This window comes from Taurulus bubalis (genome assembly GCF_910589615.1).
Source record: "Taurulus bubalis genome assembly, chromosome: 17".
NCBI classification, from domain to species: Eukaryota; Metazoa; Chordata; class Actinopteri; order Perciformes; family Cottidae; genus Taurulus; species Taurulus bubalis.
Genome location: NC_136605.1, coordinates 8,861,376 through 8,886,449, shown reverse-complemented (window position 1 = coordinate 8,886,449; position 25,074 = coordinate 8,861,376). Strand labels below are relative to the sequence as shown.

The window sequence follows — 25,074 nt, the reverse complement described above, 5'->3', positions numbered from 1 at the left end:
TCTGTCTTTGCTTTTCTTGCGGCAGCGAGGTACGACGAGTGACAGGGTGTTCTCCCTGGTAGAAAAACGCTCTGATCTGACAACCAAAGTCATGTGGATGAGCCAGTTTGAGAAACAGAGAGAGCACGACTCTTCCTCTCACAGCACAAGGGGCCCGTGGGGCTCGGCCCCAGCAGGGGGCGTTGTCGTACAGAAGAAGTTAGAGACTTTTCTCTAATTCAGACACATTTAGTGGCGAACTCTACGTTGTCAACTTCATAAAATTAGTGACATTTTTCATCATATTCTAAATGAAATCTCCTCTCTAGAAACATTCTGCTTTGTTTTTAAATGTGTCTTTGTGCCTGATGCTGCTTGGCGTGCTGCATGTAGCTCCAGAGCTCACGAGTAGCGATGACTGGTGTGGATTATTTAACTACAGTACGATTTAGCACTTTAACCCTGGAGCAAAAACTAAAACTAAAACGTTTGGAACCACATTGACCAGAGGACTTAATCCTATCTCAATAATTCAATGACTACGTGGTTAAAAAAGAAAATGTGGCACTGTTCTGCTTTCCATGTCTTCTTTTAAGAGAAGAAATTGTCTGGACAGCAAGTCCATTTAAAGACTTGAGTGAGTGAAACTCCCGGCTAAGTAACCATTGCTACGCTCAACCCTATTTTAAGGGCATTCAGCAATTATGTAAAACTAACTTTGGGATTGCATGTGCAATGTTTACGAGGATGAGGTTGCTCAACAGATGACAAATGCACCGTCCGTCGCTGGTCACGAATCGGCTATTTGATGTTGAGAGATCCTTAACATTGTCCTTTGGTGGTCCTTTCTGTTGCTATGGTGAGATGTGTCATCACATCTTCATTGTGTGGTTTTAGATGACATTGTTTGGCTGGAATTATGTCATCACTGCTATTGGTGATACATTGGTCGCAGCGTCTCCCCTCTCTCTCTCACTCTGTTGTGGTTCCATGTGACATATCTATGGTATATTTGCATTGCATTACCAAGATTATCATACCAACCACTGCTGCTGAGCATCTGGAGAGGATGACAGGTGAAATAACTCGAATGGCTGCCAGCCTTGGAAAACATGCACCAGGCTCTTACCAAATGTTCAGTATGAGACGCAGCTTACAACTGAAGAATGGGAGAAGGAAGAGGAGGAGGAGGAGTATGTGTGCACGCCAAGATGCCTTCACATTGAGAATGAGGCTCATGAAAGAAATGAGAGGACTAGGGAAGGACGACAGAGAGAAGTGTGTGTTCGGAGAGACGAGGCAGGGATGAGAGGGTTTTAGGGTTGATGGAGGGTGTGCGGGTGACAAAGGGATTATGTTTGGGTGTCAACCTGTTATGCTATTTAAGCACACGAGTTTCCAAATTCCATGTGCCATGAAGCTTGATTAAGATTAATCTAGCTGTTGCACATGTGGCTGCTGTATTAGAGCGCGAAAAAACAAAAAACAAGAACACAAACACATTGAGCCCGGGTTTATTACTGCTGTATCCATTACCTTCACTCACACTGAAATGCTTAGTCGGTCAAAGTATAGCAGGAACAGTTTTGATAATGAATTGATCATTGAGGTTATTTATCACCCTTGTTGTTTCAAGTGTCCTAAATTTGAGGTTTTGCTGCTTTCATTAATAACCATTGTATACTTTCGTAAATTAAATCTATAAAGATTGTTAGTCAGTCAAAACAAACGATATAAAGCTGTCACATTTATTTCTGAGTACTTGTAATTCTTCACTATTTTCTGCCGTTTTATAAACAAAACTAAGAATCAGTTAATTGATAAACAATTGATATTTAATCAAACTAATAGTTAGTTACAACCCTAATCATTGCTATCTTCCGATCTGAGAAGGCAGACATGAAAAGGCGAAGAAGAATCACGCAATCAAGCATCGACCTGACCTGACACTCAAGCAAAAAGCTCAGCCAAGGGAGCTTCTTCACTCAATACTAAATGATTTCAGGGTGATGAGATGAGATAAAAATATCCTGGCCGCTCTGTCCTTTTCATAGCAAAACAGGCCCTCTGTGCGTAGCACCGTCTGAGCAGCATGTGGTGTTTTATCCTCACAGCCTCATATAGAAGCCATGAGACGAGGGCGTTGGGCAACCTTATCTCCCCGTGCCATGAATTCATTTTGCTGAGCATCATCTTCAGGGCATGTCCGAGGGAGCCAATGTACGCTTATGAGGAACACTAGTGCGGTGTGTGCGTGTGTGTGCGTGTTTGTGTGTGTGTGCGTGTGTGTTTCTACACACAAGTGTAAACAATCCTATCACGTCTTGTCAAGATAGTTGCATGAGCAAATAAATAAAACAGTGTTTGGAATCAAGAGCAATTAATTAAGAGATTAGAAAGGATTAGAGAGGAGGCAAATACAATTATCCCAGAGGGCTTTCTTAAGACACCATGTAGTTTAATCTCAGCAACAGAATCTGGGATTGCTTATCCAGCTTATTATAGCCTCCAAAATAATCTCACATGTTGACATCAATCAAAGGTATTAACCAGTACTTGACTCAAACTGGAGATATACATATATATATATATATATATATATATATAAAGTACCATTATAAGGTATTTGTTGTGCTCAATCCATCTCACCTTGAGGACAGTGATGTTCCACGCGTAGCTCTCCATGGCCTTCTGGAGTTTGCGTCCTTTCAGACCTTCCTTTACTCCGATGCGATGCAGGTCCTCATGGAAGTCCAGGCCTGCACACAGACACACACACACACACACACATGACATGTGGATAATAATATAAAATAAAAGTGTACATTATTATTATTATTATATTATTATAGAATTTGGCTGAATTTGTCTCGTCCCATTGAGATTTTTGTATCATGTTTGTCCGCAGGGACATACTGGGACTGAAATTCAGCCTGGGACTCTGAGATGGAGAGGCCTCTTATGCGACTGACCGGAGTGCGCCAGCCGAACACGTTTTTTTTTTGCCACAGTTTTTGTGGTATGAAGAGAATCTGATGATGCTGAAGACCTTCAAGACACTGAAGGATGTTTTGCAAAATGAGATGGACCGACATGCCGAGGAGAGCTGGAGCACAATCGAAACGACTGAGCCGTCTACAAAAAGGAGGATCATTTCAAATTCTCAATTGTTGAAATTATTGGAGAGGCCAAGTCTGACTGGCCCAATGCTGAAAAATAAAAACCCTACGACCACCAGCCGGTTCGGCCTGGCAGGGATCGGCCGTTAGGTCGTCTTCCCGATATGTATTATCTCTAGTTCATTTATATTGTTTTCCCCATGCCTAATATGTACGTTTAAGTGTGCATGTGCACGTATGACGTGTGTGCACGTCTGTGTACCTAATATAAACATGCATATCTCTACGTATACTTATGCGAAGGGGTGCATCGATATGCATGTGTACAAATATGTGTGTACCTGTTTGCACTTCTACTGTGTATCATGAGGAGGTAACCAGAGCACAACACTATTTAAGTGTAGGAGTTATATAGAGAGCGCATACCTCCAACAAGAGTGGCCATTCTCCAGATTTAGAAGATACAAACATCAAAGTATCCTTTTTTGCTTGTTCTTTTGTTCATGTATTGTTGTTCACTGTATTGCAGCATGTACAACACAACACCTGCGGAACAAAAGTCAGCACATGAATGGCTACAATAGCAGTCCGCCATACAAAGCGCTGCATTCCTAATAGGGGTAAAATTGAGGTAGCGCAGCGCAGCCTAACCTTTAATTAGTCTATCAGCAGGTCCGGCTTCATTCAGCCCACGCAGACCATTACTAATCCTCTGGGCTTTAGGAGCAAACTCCTCCCAGAGCTGTGTCTCAGCCAATGGCCTTCTGCCACTCCGGCTTTGATTCACGGATAAGACATTGAAGACACATAATATGCTATAATAATAAAAAATAAAAAAGCCCATCACCCCAAGTCATTCATTCTTTAGTTCTCTGCTCCCTTAGTGACTCGTAGGCAGATCTGACACCTCGACTGCTGGCAAGAGAAGTCTTGACCTAAATTGTTTTTTCGTTGAAGGGCAGGAGGTTTACCTCAGCTCAGCCCAGTGGCAGACTCTGACTTGTTCCATGAAAATAACTTCAGACATCCTTTTACCAAGGGAAAAGATAAACATAAAATATAGAACAACAACATTAAATGAAGCTCAAGCGGAAGTTCAGTCAGGAAGAAACTGTCTACTCTCCTGTTCATTCATAATCTCAGTCTCTAATTCTCCCTGCATTACTCCATCAGCTGATTGGGGGAGTGCACTTTAAATTAACCAATCAGATTCTGCATAGTTTCCTTTAATCACATTGTTGTTGTCAAACACACAAGTCTCTCCTGGTTGAATTGGTTTTACTAATAAATGTTCCGGTACAATATGCACTAGAAAAGCATCCTGATTAATGCATCATGGCCAAAAATTGTTTTTACTTTTCAATTTTATTATAGTTAAGTTTTAGATTTTACAGATTTCTTTTTGTTCGGGCCAGGTGTCCAATTTGAAACAATTGAGGCACAGCGCCATCTCTTTGCTTTTTCTGCGGTTCAATGTCACTAAAGTTGACAGGAATTAATGCAATCTCGCTTTTTTTTCGTCATGCTATATTATATAGTATGTTATAGCAAAAAAACATTTGTATACATTTTTTAACCATGCAATATCGTTTCAGTTTAGCTTTTCTCAAAGGATATTCTTTCATTTAGTTTCAGTTTACTAACAATATTTCGTTTCAGTTTTAGTTACCTCTACCAACCCATGCTCCAAACATGTGTGGACATGTACACACATATATACAACCCTCCTCATCTGATTCAAAACACCAAGGTCAGCGTCATGTAAAGGTGCAACAAATCTCTATTTTACCAAACTCCTCTTCTTTTAGGTTACAACTCACGTTACTCACATCATCTCAACTGTAAGCCTCGATAAACAAGTATTTGTGTTTTTTACCACACCAAACGTATGCAAATGTCATTCCAGCAACTTGACATAATGATATGTTTGACACATATACAACAGCATTGTCCAAAATAATCTGCATCACACTTAAAAGACGTCAAGAAGTAGAAACAGAAAACATGATCTCTGGCCTTCAGTGCACATCAGACTCAACCTTGAACCCCTGTTGATCTTTCATTTCCATATAATTGGTGATGTAGAGCCCTTGCAGAATATCTCTTTCAGAGCTTGAAAGTTGTGTTAACAGGGTTTAGGGCTGATTTGATCTTCTAATCTGGTGTAGTTAATGGGCTGCTGCTGGTGAAGAGCTGAGTCAAGGAGATCGCAGGACTTGGTGAGAAAAGCAGACAGGGAGCCGAATAAGAGATGAAATTAGCTGGAGGCGGCTCGTCGCAACACAGCCTCTTCAAGCATTTAATATCCCAATTATTACGCTTTTCCTTGCCCCAGCAGCCACACAGTGGATGTTCCTTACTGTCACTTAAAGTAACAATAATAAACAAAATGTGGCCCCATGGCACACTCTGACGAGACGGGATCTTATGCTTTGCTTCTCTCCTGGAAAGAGAAAGAGAGAGAGAGAGAGAGAGAGAGAGAGAGAGAGAGAGAGAGAGAGAGAGAGAGAGAGAGAGAGAGAGAGAGAGAGAGAGATCGGGGCTTCGACAGACAGGAGGACCGAGGGGACAACAACGTGTCTTCTCTGGGTAGACACATACACAAAAACACACAGCTCGGTAGTGGCTTCCAGTCTGCATAGAACCGAATGGTTTTTTTTGCCTTTGTAATGGGTACTGCAGCAGCAGCTCTTATGCTCCACATACACACACACAGGACAGGAGACAGCTACAGGCAGAGATAATAAAATCAAACAGAATGATGAAAACAAAGATGGAAAAGGAGGTTAGTAGGAGATAAATACAGTCAGATCAGGGTTTCATTATTTTATCAAGTCATACACACTGCAGAGGCCTGTCAGAATACTATCATTGCAAATAGAGAAAGGAAAACAATGACAGTACAAAGCTAGGGATGATGAAGGGAAATAGATGTCTTTATCCCTTGAATTTCCATGGAGTCAAACTATACCAACAAAATTGCAGTTCTCAGAGAGAGAAAATAGTCTTTGCGTGGAAAGGGGGCGTCAATAAATATGCACAGTCGGGCTTGCAGGACGGCAGCAGCTTCCAAACTCATACTGTGAGTTTGCACCTGTTCATGGCGGGATGCAGGGCGATATTCATTGGTATATATATCGCTTTATCGGCGACTCCTATAAAGGTACTCTAAATTTAACCGATCGAATTGTGATGAAATCAAATTCAAAAGCGATATGAAATATTCAGGCATCTTGCTCCCTGTGTGCTCTTGCTGCAAGGCTGCATACGCTCGGCCTGTCTGTCTCTCCTCTCAGAGTGCTGTGCTCTCGGACTGCAGACTGGAGCTGTGCTAGTCATCCAAACTGATCAAATCACATGGGCAGAGAATCCGGTACGTGAGCTATATCCATCATTACAAATAAAAGGATTGCGGTGCTCTTATCAATCGTGACCTTCTTTAGTTGGAAATTTGTCAGAGAGTCTGCTGAAATTCGTGAGAAAATCCTTCTGGAAGCTGTGGTGCAAAGGCTATAGGCGAAGGGGTGTGAGTTGTTCTCTCCATAACAAACAGATTAGACGTGCGTGCAGACGACACATAAACCAGTGTACACACACAGTGAAGGTGCCAGAGTGTGCGTCCCAGCTGTCTATCTGGTACCCCATTAGCGGGGTGTGTGAGATGGCGAGCCATCAATAGTACCCGGGGGGGATCATCCAGCGCCTCTCCATCCTCATCAACACGTCAGTTTCACGGCCCAAATTAAACTGATTATCTGCAATAATGACTGGGCATAAACTGAACACAGGAAGGAAAGAGGAGAGGAGGGAGCGAAGTAAGAGCCATAGTAACCCAAAACTGTCCCCGCATCGCCGTTTCTCATCGCCTACTGTATGAGTGGGGAACACTCATTCCCCGTTGCTTTAATAAAAAAATAAAAAAAGGCAATTTAGAAGGTAAGAGGTTAGTCCAGGTCGCTCGCTTCAGGCCGCAGCCGGCATTGTGGACTGTGGCTTTGTCGCAGAAGTGATTTGTTGATGAGCAGAGCACACTTTTAATGGCTGGGGGCAAACGTGTCAGGTCCAATCAAAAGCCTCTAATTATTTTTAGGTACAGCACACACACACACACACACACACACACACACACACACACACACACACACACGCACGCACGCACACAAACACACACACACACACACACACACACACACACACACACACACACACACACACACACACACACACACACTCTCCCCTATGCTCACAGCCTGTCCTGTTTTTCCACTTCGCACACAGCCGTTACACCAAAATTATGCCTTTGGCTTCCGGATCGATCAAAGGGACAAAACCATCAATTCCATGCAAATGCCCCATTCCCACTCTCCGATTCTCTGTTTTCAAGCTGTTGCCATTGCCATGCTCAGTCTCTACATAATCATATGGCTTATGAGATGGCTTCTGAAGGGTGCATTCAGTGCTTGTCAGTCTATCAAAAGAGGTAAATTCATGCTCTGGCAGCCATTACAATGCAGATGAAGCATTTTGTTGGTGCATCCAAATGTCCTCCGTGGTTCTTCTGCTCTCTCTCTCTCTCTCTCTCTCTCTCTCTCTCTCTCTCTCTCTCTCTCTCTCATATAAAATGCTTATAATGAACTGCGACACATGCTAAACAAGACAAAGATGACAGAAAGAGGGAGAATGGGTTTTTGTTGTTGCCTTCACGCTCAGAGACAGGTGAGTCTGTAAAGCATTTCATTAGATCCACCGATCGTAAGAATAGAGTGAAGCAGCTCAACCCTCTCAATTTGTCACATATTCAGCACGTTCAAGCACACTTTAAAGCAGTTAATACAGTGCACAATCTCTCGGCTAATGTTCCTGTAATAATATGGCTACAGATCTATTTAATTTACCATTTGCACTAAATCATACAGTTAGAACCAGACTTCAAACTCGATGCCCCATTATGTAAGAATTCTGCATATTTGCCACCAAAAAGCAGCATCCGATACACAGACGAGAGGGACCTGATGAGACAGGAAGCAGATGGAGGGGATAAAGAGCACGCTCAGAGGAGGAGCGGGACAGAAGTGACTGCATTAATATCGGAAAGTAATTACTTTATTAACGAGCAGGGAGATTATTAAAGCAGATCTAAAAATGTGGCCTTTTGGAGACAGTATGAAGCGTCATGATTTCCCCATCACGCATTTTTCTTATCTTGAAATCCACTTAATTGATATTCAGTTCATTGCTGACACACATTTATATTTGCTTCTGTAATTATGAATGTACAATATGTACTGCAGTCAGATTCATTCATCTCTGTATTCTGAACGACCTTACTTTACATTTCCGTAGGGCAACACGGTTTGAATTTCATTAAAAGTTTAGAATTGTTATTTCCCAAGTTTGATTTGTGGCAATAGGTTACATTATGTATTTTTATGTATTTTTTTAACACATAAGACGCTCAGTAATTGGATTCTGGGAAACCGTGCAGGGGCATCTGTTTCTCTGGCAGCCTGTTGGAAAACCACAGTATGTCTGAAAAGAGCTGCTACATTATTACGTTCATCTTTCAGCTTCACGCATGAAAACTACAGCAACTACAACGAATGTCCGTAAACACGGATGAACAGAAATGGCAGTTATGTACATTTAAGATTGCCGGCGGTTTGGTGGGAGGCGTGTGTGCCTGGGAGCGATGGGGAAAGAGTTATTCAGAGCTGTTCGGCATGCAGCTGAGGCCCCTCAGGGCTGTCGCTCCAGCCCCCTGCCTCATTGTATCACTTGATGCTGCACTTACATTAAACAACCTTGTAACTCAAAATTTAGCAATTGCCATGTTTTCACTCCAATTGGATTGTCAGGATTATACATGCTCTTTGAGAAAATGCTTCAACCCCTGGGCTTTTGCGGACCTTTCGAAAAATGAATTACTTTAAACAATCATGCTTCGCGAGGCACAAAACAAGGCTGCTTTTCTTACAGTGGCTCCTGAAAATGTGTCATTTTTTTCCCACCAAAAACCACAGCAGTAAGCTGAGCATCAGCCTCCTGTATCCAGCTACCGCACGACTGCTGTGAGAGTGGCTGTGGCTGTGTGGGGTTTAAGATCTGCTTAACTCTGCAGTCATCGTCTTTGAAGATGCTTCCAGCTCTGGGCTGGAGAACCTTCAGAGCTGGGGGGACAACTCTGCGATTGAAGCCCCGGCGTTCAACCTACATCCCTGGGTAATTGCACAACACGAATATCATCTTGGCATGTTGTGGTGGGGGTGAGTGAAGCATACGGCTGCCTCTGTGTGACACCAGGGAGTAATGCTGGGCATAGCGGGCTTAAATTGGCTTATCAGCCTCAGGATATTGGGTTGGCATTAGCAAGTGAGTTAGCATTCCCTTTCTACTGTGTGTTCGTCGTACACAACAACACACAAACAACACATGGTTGACACCAGCAATTACGAAACTATAATAAGCCCGAATCAGGAGGTTTCACATTAGTCTCAGCTACGTCTTCCGTCGCCTACAGAAAGAATGGGAGGTATAAACATGCGAAATTAAGACGTCAGCATTCAAACTACGTGCTCCCATTTGAGGAGCTCTTCAGCAGAGGCACTGCTGCGTAGCAGAGAAGCAAAGCAAATGAGGAACAATTAGTGTTGAATGGAGAAGACAAGCCACGGGATTTCTTTATTTGAAGCAGATTCTCTGCTCACTCTTATTCGGCTGAATTTAGTCCTCACTCCTAAAAAGGTCAGACCTCTTACATTGAGCACCCTTTTCAAAAAACGGTGCACTGCCGAAACGCTTCAATTCCATCTGTTTTGCAGTCCCTCTAACCTGACATCGCTAACGCTCTCCTGCTCGCAACTGATGTTTTTGTGCTCTGTCCTCTTTCTGCTGGAGCCTTTTGTTTGTGCGGCCGGCTGATTGTTTTCACCTGCCCACTGACATGATAACTACTCGGTGCTGACTCACTGATGATGGCCTGTTCTATCGACAGCGGCCACTGCTGTTGATGTTGACGGAGATGCTGTAGCAGCCGGATACACTACGCTCGTGTTATTAGGCGGGAGGACACAACACACAATGCATTTGGAGGCTGCAGATGCACGATTCATCTGGACTGAAAACATTCATCTCCTCAAATGGACGTAGTGTTGCTCTGTGTCGTATTTTTCTTATTCAATTTAAAGAAACATGCACAGAGAGGTCATTTCATTTGTGTCCATTAACAGCTTGGATTACACATCCAGTTGTGCGCAACATGCTCTGCAGTGTAGAAGAGGGAGAGGATGAACTGGAATGGCAAACTCCTCCCATAATGCAGCGTACCTGCCCGTTGTGCTTGTGTGAGCTTGGAGTGGACGACGTCGGCCGACTCGATCAGTGTTCTGCTGGTTTGGATCATCTATAAGACAAAGAAGACATGCACTTCATTTGCATCACATCTCAGCATCATATGGGAACAAACCTAAAAAGCCTAAAAAGAGAAACACACTTGGTGTGAATTAAGTCTTTTCCGTAAGCTAGATACGATTAATGTGAAAATCTAAGCTATAAGCAGTCTGTTTGGTATTACAGCCGTGTTTAACTGTGAATAAAAGCTTGCAAAAAGCAAGAGGGCTTAAAGATTTGCTTTCCAAACAACCCTCTGCTGTAGCCGCTTACCTAATACAGTGGCTTATATGAATGTATACTCTAAAACCACCTCATGGAGAGTAACTTCATTCATTAGTTGATTAATTGCTAAGTCCATCAAAAGAAAGATACATTTAGAGCTACTCCGATTCAAATTCCTTCTGCAATGCATGTCAACATAGTTGATTCTGTCTATGAATATGATACCAAGAGTGACAGAGATGGAACTGCCTATTATCACCTCTACTTTTGCAACTAGCGTTGTTCAGATGCGCCATAAACATCATCCCACAGGCGGAGGAGGAGCAGCTGGACCAGCCCTGCAGCAGCGAGGAGTGAGCTAATGAAGTTTCACACTCCTTGTCAGCAGGGAGACAGGAAGTGGACTCTCAGACTGTGAGTGCATGTTCATGCCTCTCCTTGTTTTGCTATTCTTATGAGAATTGGCATGAGTGCAAACTGTTTTTATAAAATGAGCTCATTTTGGACAGTCCCTTCATTCAGGGGATGGTTTTAAGACAAGAAACTAAAGGAAAATCTGTGGAAACCCCCATAAGTCTGTGAGTAGTGTGAGATGTGTGTGTAGGTGAGAATTGTAGCGAAAGTAAGACAGAGAGCAAATCTTTCCAACAGCGTCCTGAATGCAACGTGTCGTGAAGCTGCACTGCATTCTGGTCTTGAAAGTAGCACCTCGGAATCTACTGTTGTGTATTAATTTCTGCTTGACTGTCAAGAGTTGCTACACAACAAAGTGAGTCACAATTTCTTCTGCACTCCAAATGGATCAACACAATGTTGCATTGTTCACAATTGGCCATTTACCCACAAACTATAATTACCACCGAGTGGTTGTATGCCTTTGCCAGTTTACATCCGTATCTGTCGAAAAATGTAAAATCATTTCATCCTATTTGACATTTTTGTGGAATGGTCAGAATTTGCACTCAATTCTTGAGTTATTGCCAAAAACATGTTTTGTGAGGCAAGAATGACCTTCGACCACAAAAGTATTCAGTTTTCAGTTCAACCTTGAATCCAAATAGTTAAACCAAATTTTCCAGGCGGTAATGAGATACGAGAATGAACCGGACAGACAACGCATGAACACAATACGGCGGCGCACAGGCAGAAAAATAATAAAAACATACAATCAGTAACAGTATGGACACAGAATGAATATTAGTACACAATGCCTGTGTTGTGCTCAAACATCTTGGGTCATTTCTCTCTTAATGGTGAGTGTAGTCAATGAATAAGCGTACAGTTGTGGGTGTGTATGATGCTTTTGTTCAGCGGAGGGTTACAAAGCTGGCTGGCAGCCGCCCACATGAGGGTGACTGTGGACATGCATCGTACACTGATATCCTACAGTTAATGGCCGGGTTTTGGCAGCCATGAAGTCCCATGCAATTACACACACACACACACACACACACACACACACACACACACACACAACACACACACACACACACACACACACACACACACACACACACACACACACACACACACACACACACACACACACACACACCTCTGTTTTTCAGCATGGAGTGTGGCAACAGGCCAACCTCTGAGTAGTAAACTCAAGCCCTCAGTTGACCAGATCATAGTTTAATATGCGTACGTGCAACATTATATTAGCTCCTCAGGCAATAATCACACGTGAACACTGCTAACCACTGTTGCAATCTTAGAGATAAGGGTTTCAAAAGGGTTCTTCCTGAAGGCCTAAAGGTTTTTCCCAGAACCATTTACTTCCGTAAAAAAAAAGTGTTTTTCAAGTGATCAGCCACAGCCCTTTAGGAGCATCATGAGCAGGCATGGGACGATATGAACATTTCATGTGACGATTATCCTTGCCAAAGTAATTGCGATTCATGATCACTAATGATCATCAAAATATGCATAAAACTCTTAAGGGCCTCCTGCATGAATAAAACAAAATGCATTGTGAGCCTGTTATTTATAACATTATAATTTCTGTATTTTAAATCGGACTAATTTCCACTTCTCTACAGGGTTCTGGGTTAAACCTTTCACATATGGTTGGGTTCTAGGTAGGACTTGGAACCTTACCGAAAAGGTTATCCTATGGGGTAAAGCTATAGAACCCCTAAATGGTTCAGAAAGTGACATGTCATTATTAATTGATGACAAAATGTTTTATTGTTAGGCCTGGGAATAAAAGTTCTCTGAACTCTGAAATATGGATTATGGTTCCGCTGTTCTGCTTGTCCCCTGGAAGTTATTTTTTATGGACTGGAGCGTGAGAGCTGCTGACGGGGCTCAAACCTCCCGCGTGGTGCGAGGCCTCATAAAAGTGCAAGCAGATTCTATTTGGAGCCGCTCGGCGCGTCGCTCCTGATGTCAGTGCGCTGCTGTAGGTGAGCGCGGGCGACCTGAGCAGCGTGGACGCAACAGCCTTGTTCCTCGCTCATGACCCACTTCACCAGCTCCCCACCAGGCCTCGCAGGAGGGAAGAGGAAGCAGCGGGTGATAACTAATTACAGACAGTCTTCCAACCACCCCTCTTGGGCCGTGCCAATGTCAAGTGGTGAAAAATGCAGTGTTCTTGTAAGAGAGGAGAAGGGATGGAGAGGGACACGTGAAATTATACAAAGAGTATCTTGACAACCTGACTGGCTAAATAGGTGGTTTTATCTGTTTAGAGGCCTTGTAAAACACATCCAGCTGTGAGGATACTGACGTACATATTTAAACAGAGGTTACACACTGTAAAAAGAGGGTTATTGTCTCACATGAACAATGTAGGAGCTAAATATGCGCACGTACTAAATTCGCAACTTAATATTTATTTATTTTTACAATCATTTCTGATTTGAATGTGTAGCACCATACTAAGTCGTTCCGTATAAGCATTTCTGTTGTCCACTGTTCTTACCATGTCATAGGCAGTGAACACTTTGCGCAGCAGCTCCGGCACAGGACCCTGAGCCTCCATGGTGGGGTAAGTCTCGCTCAGGTCCACGGTCACCCTCAGCGCCCGCTCGCTGTTCATCAGCCAGGTGGAAACAGTCAGAATACACTGCTTCATGTTGGCTGCCGGGGTCAGGCCACAGAGCTCCTTGAAGGACACCAAGGCATTCTGGGGGGAGAAAACAATGAAGGATTTGGGTGTGAACCCATGAAAAGGCATAAGTGAAAAAAAATCAACTCTGTGTGCTGCATCACTGTTCACTCATTCCCAGTTGCTCTGGGAAGCAGCATTAATTAAAAGTAAGTGTTAACGTCACCAGCATAACTAGATACATAAATAAGACATACATATTCTGTGTGTGCTTGTGTGATGAACCTCGTAGCTGTCCCCACAGCACCAAAGTAAACAAAGCAACGGAGACAAATTCATGTAGAGTTATTGTGCTTGGCAAACGAGGTGATCGTAATCCCGATGGAATGCCAAATATTGCAATGACTTTATGCATATGACCTTGAGTGGAGATATTTAATGAGGGGGATTGTGACACTCCCCTCAGGCCAGAAACGAGATAAGATAGCAGAGTGTTTGTCTTGGTGTTCGTAAAACTATCAGGTTCCCATAACGTCAGTCCACTTATTCAGCAGCCCGGAGGCTCAGGAGCCAAACTTCTGACCAGCGTGAAGGAAACGGACATGCAGTCACTCGTCCTTCTCTTTCTACATTCCTCCTCCTCTTTTCTTCACATATCTTCTGTGTTTATCTTTCTTCTCCCACTACAAATATCTATATAAAAAATGTAGTAATTACCAAAGCATTCTTCTCCGTATCCTCCTGTTTTCTACATGGACCACTGACTATTTTAGCTCTCTGCTGCTTGATAATTAAAGAAATCCATCTAAACATGTTCTGTTTATTTAATCGAGCACTGACGGCAAATCTTGTTTTTTATCAGGGGCAGCTGTAGCTCAGTTAGCTACCAGTTAGTTAGTTCTGCCATCAATCACAAAGTTAATGATTTGATCCTCAAGCTCCTCCTCTCCACATGTGTCCTTGGGATGCATCTACCAAAAAATGGAATGCGTCACGAAGGAAAATGACAAAATATGCGAGCACTGTGAGCTGATATCACGTGTCAAACCATTCAGAAGACCTCGGCTCGTACACCTTTAGTGATCTCCAAACACAAAACATAATTAGTTTTTTGATTAAGCGTCTAGTAAGATTTCTAAACAGCCATGAAATTGGTTGAAAACATTGTCATTTGTTTTTTTGTCCAATTGGATAATTTGCTCAACCTGCACAACTCTCACAATAGAGCCTATGCAAAACAATGTGAGCAGCCAGCCTGCTCTCCAGTCCACAGAAACCAGAGTTTCCGCACGTCTGGGTTCAAAGGCTTTGCAGCACCAGCAGTCGGGCAACTGCATCTAACAGCATATCATTCTTCTGCCAGCATGGGAATCCGAGCAACCAAACCAGGCCCACTGTTTTTCACACGGCACCCCGTTCGTTAACTTGGTTTTAACACGGCCAAAAGGGCGAGTGTGACAGAGCGAGCTGAGAGATGAGAAAGGGACATTGAAAGAGAAGGAGTTCAAAAGAGCAGTCTCACAGAACCGAATCTCCGACTGCAAAGAGTGAGGGGTGATGAAAAATGATGATCTTTTTCTTTTATGTGAAACTTGTCATGCTTCCGTCTTGGCCAGAACTCCCTCGACAAATATAAAAGAGATTCTGAATCTCAATGGGTAGTAGTCCTTGTAAAATAAAGATTAAAAAAATTCTGAGAATCGTTGAAAAACACAAGGCAGGTGAGCGTGAGAGAGAATAAGAGCGCCAGTGTTGGTACTTGGGAGTCCGTCGACACACTCGGCACACTGCAGTGTGGGAACCAGCTGTCTCCCTGAGCTAGACCTCCAGGAACCCCCCCTCCCACCCATCCCCACCCCAGAGGATGTGCTGTCACTGTGGGGCCTTTCTGTGGACGGAGAGGGCACCCAGGGGACGCAGTTGAAATCTGTATGCTGTGCCTCGGCCTCAGTTAACACCTCTTGGGCCATTGAGCACAGCCATGGGAAGAAGCACAATGGTGAAAGCGGGACAGCTCTGGGGTGCTAGATTAAATAAACCTGGGGTGTGTGAGAACTACACGCATGTGTGTGACTGCATGTGTTTATGTTTCAGTGTGGTCAGAGTCAGAGTTATGAGCATTCATTATGCTTTGCACTATTCCACGCATGTCTGCACGGGACCACGTGCGTGAATGTTTTCCTCGATAATTGTTGCGCAATAAAAGCTATACTGTTTCCAAGCCATGGTGCAAAAAATACACTAATGAGAGGCTTGTTTTTTAATTACTCCCTTCCCCCAATTTACTCCCCTTCTAACATTCCCCAAACGAGAGCTTCTATGTCCGGTTACAACACTGCTGTTGTTTCTGTTTGCACCCCCCTCTCTCTCTCTCTCTCTCTCTCTCTCTCTCTCTCTCTCTCTCTGTCTCTCTTTCTCTCTCTCTCTGTCTCTCTCTCTCTCTCTGTCTCTCTTTCTCTCTCTCTCTCTCTCTCTCAATCTCTCTCTCCCTCTCCCTCTCTCTCTCTGATTTAAGGTGTGTCTCCACTCCACAGAATTGAGTGGTAGTCATTGTGCCACTGATTGCACACACACACACACACACACACACACACACACACACACGCACGCACGCACACACACACACACACGCACACACACACACACACACACACACACACACACACACGCACGCACGCACGCACACACACACACACACACACACACACACACACACTGTTCAGCAAATAAAAAGAAGCTCCAGGCTGGCAGCTCTCCTCCACCTCCACCAACACTTAAGGTTTATGGGCAGCAGCACGACGGAAAAGACTTAATTCAAGTCACCCACGGAAATAATTGATTTTCTGCATAGATCCACATAGAAAACCTATCTGCCCACTGGTCAATGTTCATGAATCTTCTCAGTCATTTTAATTGTCAAACACACTTTTGGTCATTATTCAAAGCAGACCACCGGGAAGCTTAGCTGTTATGGGATGAAAGGAGTCTTAAAAGAGCTGAGGTGACATAAAACTTTTGACTGTGTGTGTGTGTGTGTGTGTGTGTGTGTGTGTGTGTGTGTGTGTGTGTGTGTTTTCATGGCCACGGTTGTGAGTTCCAAAGGTATTTCTTTCTTAGGGTAACGTATAATCTTGGCTTCAAGTCAGAGGTGGGGATACTTCCAAAACTGGCCTGGTTGTTGCCTTGTGGGTCGTTGGCCCCACGTCGGCCCTCCAGATCCCTTCAGATTAAAAGCATCGGGCTCCACACAGCTGGCCTCGGCAAAGCTTTTACAACTGTCCATTTGTTTTACATTTAAAAGGCAAATGCCTTGTTCTTCATGTATCCTCTTTCAAGCCTTCCTCTCAATTTCCCCTCATTCATTTCATCAACTTCTATCTCCGCATTTAAAAAACAAAAATTTACATTTCAAACGTTTGATCAGGTTAAAAGACACCGGTTCACATCCAATCATGAACTGACATTTTTTTTATATGCCTTCAGATTCCTTTCCAAAGCCATATGTTATGACCGATAATTCAGAGCTACAGGACAGAGTCAGTGCCAGTTATGAAATGTAACATGCCTTTGATCAAATATTAAACATGTACTATACATTATTTGATTGTAGTTTTACAAAAGTGAATACATGTTTGAAAAGCCTGTATTAGGGTCTGTCTACACAGTGAGCCAAAGTAATGTCTTATTCATTACATGTTACCATGCTGACTCACACCTGGGAGAAAACAAAGGACGTGTCACGGATGCAGATTATTCAAACAAGCAACACTTGGATATAAAATATTATAATATTTTACCTCGTGAGAAAACACTTTGGTAAGGATTCTATTTCAAATGTTTTTCCTAAAATTACCTTCCTGAAATTATTATCTCGTTCCGGCTCAATTGTTACTGCCTCTAAAATTACAGGATCAATTTTCCCTCCGAAACAGAAACCAAACTCTCTGTATTAGAGTCTTGGAGTGGAAAATAACGTCCTCTTTCAGATGATTGCCTACTTCCACAACTGAAAAATGTATGACAGCATGCCACAGGATCTCTAATCACATCTCTGCTTATTTAGTTTGGTCGGGTCTTTTGTTTGCTGTGCCATTAGACTGAGGTTACTGCTTACTGAAGACAGATGGACCGACCCTGGTATTTATGACCTGATAAATAAAAAGTTGTGTGCTACATTAGCTTCTGGAGGAATACACGCAAGCCCGTCTAACGAGATGTCTCCTTATACAGAAACATCAATCAACAATCAGTGGTCAGATTTGCCTAAACCACTATATCTTTAAAGTGAGACAGGTTGGGTTTGTTTAGTGAGACAGGTTGGGTTTGTTTTGCTCCCTTCTGTATTTTATTAAAATAATCTTGTTTGGTTATTTGATTGTCAAATCAACTATTACACATTGTAATAGTCGTGACAACAGTTAAACGTGTCCAGCATTTTATTGTTGTTGGCCCTCAAAATAAACACATTTCATATTACACCCTTCAGTCATTACAAACAAACTGGCAGATAGACTGGAAGGCTTCTGCTACTGGTCATCAGCCAGATATGCATCATGTTACTAATCTTCATTTGATCATCTAGAAGAGTTTTACAGAATTGCACCAAGCCCAGCAGCTTGTTCCTCATTAATGATCACACTAGTCATAAACCTCATAATGGGACAGCAATGTCAATTTATTACCGTCCTGTTCTACAACATCAATAGAACATAATTAGTGACAGGCCTCTACCCACAACTGCAAATTAAATGGATCCAACCAGAAAGTCTTACACCAGTTTGAACCTGCTTATTTAGGTGGAAAATACTTGTCTGTCCTATCATATCTTCACTTAATATGCAGATAATTATAAAAGTTAGTGAATATCCTGTAACATAACATATAATGTTCAGAATACCATATTAATTTCTAAGCATATTCAGGGTCTGCAGAGCATAAACATGAATTATTTTGATGATCCTGCCAATGATACTAAAAACTGACTTATTGACTTGTATGTGCAGCAACTTGGATATGTTTGAAATAGAGTTGGGAGTGTCTCCAGCAAAGTCGAAGCAATTGAAGATGCTTTTCCTTTAAAACATATTGTCACATATTTCCCCAAGAGCAGATCTGCAATAGTGCCATAACTAAGCCATTATTATGCCTTGTAGCAAATCTACCTAGATCAAGAACTGAGTCTTAAAACAGTGTAGCTCTAAGAAACCTTTTTTGTTTTTGCATCTATTGTATTATATCTAAGTGATCACCATCATACACACTTCAACCCTTTTTCTACACAAGCCATAGTGTCACACATAATATTGATAATGGTTTTGTGATTATGTTCCATAAATACCTTAAGTATGTAGTTTCTTACCTGCACATTTTCTCTGAGGTCGGTAGCCTCCCTCAGGGGCTGGGTAGAAGCTCTGAAGAGCTCGTCCACTACTTTGATCCCTGTGGTCTTGGTGGTTGTGTACTCTCGGGCCTTCCTACCCTTCATGACAGAAAGACCCCTCTTGTGTGCCTTTCCTCCTCCCCGTCTGTTGGTGATGGCTACGTGGACAAACAGAGTGGTGTTGGGTAGGAACTCTCCAGTCAGAGATTGTAGCGGGACATGTCTATAGCCTGGCTGTAGGCACTCAAATGGGATGGTGTACTGGCCAATGAACTCATCTCCAATGTAATCGTCATCCAGCACCACAAAGCGCAGGACTGCAAGTTCTGGTAAATTGATCTGGAATTCAAAACTCTCATCAAAAATTGGGTTGTCACCATTCTGGGACACCGTCTTGGTTCTTTGCTCAGCACAGTCAGCTGGGATGCCGTGGATCTCCACATATATGTAGGGCTCCACCACATCACCCTTAGCTGCAGAGCCACGAGGCTTTGGTAGATTCTGCCCACTAATGATCTTGATGTGAAGAAGCTGAGCCGACACCCCTGGCAGCGAGTCCCGAGCATTGGCACTGAAGTAGGACACCTCCTCCCTCATGATGGCTGGCCGCATAACATACCCGCAGTTGCCATTCTGCCTGAACCAGCCCAGGTTGAGATCCATCATAAGGCCTGGTGTCTGGTAGTTCATAGCCACAATCTGGCAGCCACACTTCCAGAAATCCTGGGGATTCATGTTGCTGGCATCAATTCTCATAGGTGTGGGATATACCCTAGAGAGAAAGCGCTTGTTATAACAGACAAATTCCTCTGGGAACTCATTGGCAAACCTATTTGCATCTACTTCATTGAAGGAGCAAATCTCCCAGTATTTTTGGTCTTTCTTTGTGATCTCAAAGTCCCGAAACTGGACTGACTTGCAGAGAGATACAAGATCAGAGAGCTCCCTGCACAGTCTGAGTCTTCTGTAACCTAAGCCATTCAGCTGGTCCTTCTCATCAGCTCCCACTCTTCGAGACATTTCCAGACCCTCTTCCTCATCTGTCACATCACCCTCAGCATCCGTACAGTTGGGCGGAAGTCTCTTGCCCTTAATGAGGATTTTACCTTTGAGTTTCTCAGGGGAGGGTAGGTAGTTGTCCTCCTTGTTGGGGGGTTCATTGAACAGCTTGTCTCCAAAAATCTTCTTCATATGCTGTGCCATGACCCTTTGCTGGGGGGTGCAGCAGTGGGTCACTAAGCAGAGAATCAGGGGATACTCAGAGCTCTCAAAAGCATACTGGTTTATGATATCCAGGACTTTAGAAAACGCAAGATGTGAAGCTACAGAACTACCCACATACACCACTGGTTCATTATCAGGGCCGTCCCATACAATGACCTCAATGCTGCGACAGCCCATTCTTAGAGCTCGGATGTAGCTGCTGATGTCTGACGAACCCCAAAAATGATCTTCCAGAAGAGAGGCATTATGGGACGAGTTGATGTAGTAGTGGGACAGAGGCTGGGTCATATCCTGGCACACACGTTTGTGCTGGGGGTCAAAGATGTGGCATTCGGAGGAGAGGAGGTAGTGTGTAAAGCCATCAATGGTGAGGTAGGCCCTCTCCCTACCTTCAGCGGATGGCTCAAATTTCTGAACAATATCCCTGCACATGTCCTCTGTTACACTTTCCACACCTTGCTCCACATCCACAAAGAGCATCAGATCTTTACTGTCCAGATACTCCTTGTTACTGGAGAACTGTACCAGTAGGAAGAAGATCTCTGGGCGGGTGCAGAGCTCACAGTAGGCCTCCACAAAGGTGTCCATGTTAATTGCCTCACCGTATTGGTCTTTAGCTTTTTGGAGTTCCTTGAACTTCAGCTCTATCCTTGACTCTTTCATTCCAGGGTTGAGCCCCTTGATTATCTGGGTGGCCCTGAACAGGTCTATGTGTCCGTCTTTTTCCATATTTGCAAGCTCAAACACTGAGCCAATCCAAGATGTTCGAAGACTCGGTTGGCAGGGTTCCACCATGTCCACGGTATGCCGGCCATAAGACACCAGATACCTCAAGCCCATCACCCAGGTGCTGACAACATCTGCTGTACTGGCTACCAAATCTAAGGACTCATAGTTATCCCCATAGATGATTGAGAAGGCGCATTCATCAGGGAACTGATCTGAGAGTCCATTGCTGCGCAGAACTGGGGTTTTCTTTCCCAAACGGACCTCCTTAATGCTCTTGATCTCCAGTTTCGCCTTCTCTGAATCTTTCTTGGATGGCTCCCAACGGAGCCAGTGCATGTCTGGATCGAGCAGGAAGTAACGATTGTACATGCGTGAGTTGGAGCGCACCTTCTTCATCTCACAACCCTCCATCATGAAGGCCATGCAAGCAGCTGTGCTATTGATCTTGCGGTCACTTGGCATTGAGCTGAAGGAAACCGTTTTCTTCCTCACCTGCCTCTGTTTGGAACAATCCTGGGAAAAGAAAAGGGGTGGAGAGGGTTGGGTTGGGGTAGAGAAGGATGTATTGGTTACACATTGATCTGCATCTTTGTATCATGTATCTGAACTGTAGTGAACACTACAGTGAGATTATAATATATAGAAGAGGAGAAAGGAGACTGAGCTAGCTAGTCTCTACACCTAGGTAGATATATACACATTTAATCCTAAAATAAAATTCCTAAATCTAAACACAAGAAGTTATGATGCTAAAATGTTCAGGGACATAATATACATTAATGCGTTCAGCAGCTCAATACAATTGACTTATGGGAATAAGTCAATTGTATTGAGCTGCTGAATGCATAAATATGATAGATTATATTAATGGGTTGCCATTAAACACCCAGTTCTCAGTTATTTTTTTTCTTCCCAGCACTGAGCTAACATGCTTTATGGAGATGAGACACAGTGGAGGATGGGCATGATGAGGGGTCTTCTTTGACATTTGACATCCCAATGGAAAAAAACAGTACTTGTTATAATACATTAATGACCAATAGCCAATTGATAATTATATGCTAATTTAAAATACACATCTCTTTGTATGATTATTGAGCTCATCTTTTAAATTGCATAACTTCATGTGAAGGCAGAGTAACTTCTGGGGTTTTCCCTTGAGACAAATCGTAATATACTGTAAGTCATGAGGTCATTTTCTTTTTAAAACAGGGCTGCTTGCTGTAATGATAGGGTACAAAACTGCACAAAAAAACATTTCGGCTTGGCTCAAGTCAGAATGGTTTCATCTCTCAAACAGATGTAAGGGCTTTCAAACCCGTTTCAAGTTACATTATAACTGCAAATGTAATGTGGTTAATTATTCATCCTGTGGGCAACCTCTCATAAATACATTGCTTGCCAGCCAATTCCATCGACATTGAAATGTGAAATGTCTTTGGAAGCTTGACAATAAAGGCAAAAGCCAAACTTGTGAAAGAACTAAAACAGATGCACCACACACCACCTGCCAAGGCATGGCTGAACCGTTGCAGCTTTTAGGTTGTGAGTCTAGCTGGCAGAAAGCAGACAGACAGCATTGCCCTATTTCGACACAAGGCTGTGGTTAGCTAGACAGCCCGAATGCAGATGGCCTGGTTAAGGGCTTGGAAAATAGGCTTGTTGAATAATGCATACCAAATAGATATAACAGTACAGTACATCAAAATACAAAACTAAACCAATCCACAAATTACTGTTACATATTAAAAATTCTAGGAACAAAGCCTTTGAGACTGTCCTGATTGAAACTCAAAAGGAGGATCCCTTTTCTTTCAAAAGAACTTTGGGTCACCCAATCATAGTTTTTCTCCTTGTTACATGGCGATTGTTTGCTTTTAGTTTGAAGAAAGACAAGCTAGAAAGTGCAGAGAACCCCAGAGCTACCGAGGAGTGGGTGTGTCTTCCCTGCAGGACAGTGACTGATGGATCTCCCTTGAGCATGGTTCAACTCTAGTCGCAGTGAAATCCCCTCAGGACCATCAATCTTCCACCTGAGGGTCCGAGCCAGATGACACCCGGCACCTCATAGCGATTAATGAGCACCACTTGATGCAAAGCCGAAGATATGACATGATCATCGCTCTTGTTTTACGACCTCCAGCTCTTTACCCTACGCTTAAGTACTCAATATCATATTTTACAAATCTGTAATCTGTAAAAGAGATTCCTGAATCATTATTTAATGTGGATGCGAATACCTTTTGGACAATCTAGTCAGTGGCACCGCTGGTCTGACACCAGATGGTGCCGATGATGCTGGGACCACCCAGGTCTTAAGGTTTATTATTATTTTAAAATACATTTATTCAGGCATTAATGTTTCTCTCTCTCTCAATAAAGTATTTGCATGGTATTGTTGTGAGAGCCTATGCCAAGACGCCCAGCACATGGTATTGCATGTGCCATTGCCAAGACTGTGAAGGTAAGGAAGGGAATTGTTGGTTCAGCTGTAGGATAATAAAATTCCAACTCTTTCCTAGAGGGTAACCTTGGAGTGTAAAGAACTTGTCAACCAATTATCATGAGAGGCAGACAGACCACCACATTGATGCTAATCCTATCTTTGTCTCATTTTGTCATGCTCTTGATTCTTCCAATAAATCATCCGCTCAACACATCATAGGGCTGGTCGAGGAAGATAAATCTGTAGGCCGTAATCAAGAGATCACATTTCAACCTAAATGTCATGCTGTTTTATTTCACTAGCCAGCTTTTTTCGCCTCACGAGAAAGAAAACTACAAGTTAACAACTCTAGTCTTTTTAAAGCAGTTCCAAAACACAGTTGATCGCTCATCTGGTTTGCAAAAATCAGTCACATGGACTACTACATTGACTGGGGAATTGGGGATGTGTGAAGAGAGCTCTGTGAGACAGAAAGCAGACTGAGCAAGTGGAAAGAGGGGGAGATCTGTTCATTCTTGATTGTTTCCAGGCCTTCTTTAGGGAAGTGCTGTCGCCACAGAAGGTCAAAGAGTGCACGGGTAATCTTGTGTCTCATTAACATGCCGTTACAATTGGCTGGACAGCGACGTAGGATGACATACTGCTCGGCTCCAGCCTCTCAATCAAAACCAAGTAGGCAAAATGTCTCTGTCAAGGGTCATTTTACACGCAAATGACGATGCATTATATTTAGGGAATTTTTTTAAATGCTAAATCATATGGCTGGTGATCTATATGTAAATTACTTTTGAATTACCTTCTAACAACTCTTGTAGTTCTGCCTCTGTATTTTCCTACATGCAGCCATCTTTTTTCCCCTTGATTAGATGCACTTCTGTTGCACTTTCTCACCATTCACAGCCCCTGAGGTCTTTCCTGGTAAAGATGTGTGTGTGTGTGTGTGTGTGTGTGTGTGTGTGTGTGTGTGTGTGTGTGTGTGTGTGTGTGTGTGTGTGTGTGTGTGTGTTCAAGTGCTTCGGGCTTGGTTGCCTGTTGCTGCAGTGATGTGTGGGTATTTCGGTAGGCCTCCACACCTCCCCCATCCCCTCTTCTGCGGTGACGCCGGTCGCCCCGGGCTGGGTCAAACACTCCCTGATGGCTGGGCGTGGGGCCGGCTGTGAGACGAGCCCTCCAACATCAACTGAAGGGCAGTGGTCTGTCACACTCGCTTTACCTCCAGTCACTTTTGTCTCACCCTGATGCTCGGCATCTTGTGAGCATCTCAAAGTTTGAGAGACTATAAATGGATGTGCTACATCCTAGTCGGTTATAAGCTGTCGTTAGCAGGAGGCCCACTGTAATTTTAAAAATAAGGTTGTACTCCGTTATTTAAAAATAGGTTACGGACCAGGGAGGCAATTAATGCAACATGAGCTCTCAGGTTGCCTGTTACATGGCAGTGTCCCACTGAGTGGGGTATACCAAAATAATAACACTTTAAAATAAAACAGTAGGGCACAATCGACAAGATATTTCCAAAAAAATCCTGTCTTTG

The 25,074-nt window shown here is 43.2% G+C and overlaps 1 protein-coding gene across 1 annotated transcript in view; it reads right to left on the bottom strand.

Moving 5' to 3' along the window:
- The window catches only part of LOC306749249 (inactive phospholipase C-like protein 2), a gene marked incomplete at its 5' end in the record, with an annotated part of 60,684 nt that overhangs the window by 3,216 nt on the left and 32,394 nt on the right, over window positions 1-25,074 (bottom strand). The window contains 4 exons of the mRNA XM_079232514.1: window positions 2,629-2,738; window positions 10,422-10,497; window positions 13,636-13,839; window positions 19,121-21,607. Of these exons, the coding sequence (XP_079088640.1) occupies window positions 2,629-2,738; window positions 10,422-10,497; window positions 13,636-13,839; window positions 19,121-21,607 (2,877 nt within the window). The remainder of the gene's footprint in view (window positions 1-2,628; window positions 2,739-10,421; window positions 10,498-13,635; window positions 13,840-19,120; window positions 21,608-25,074) is intronic.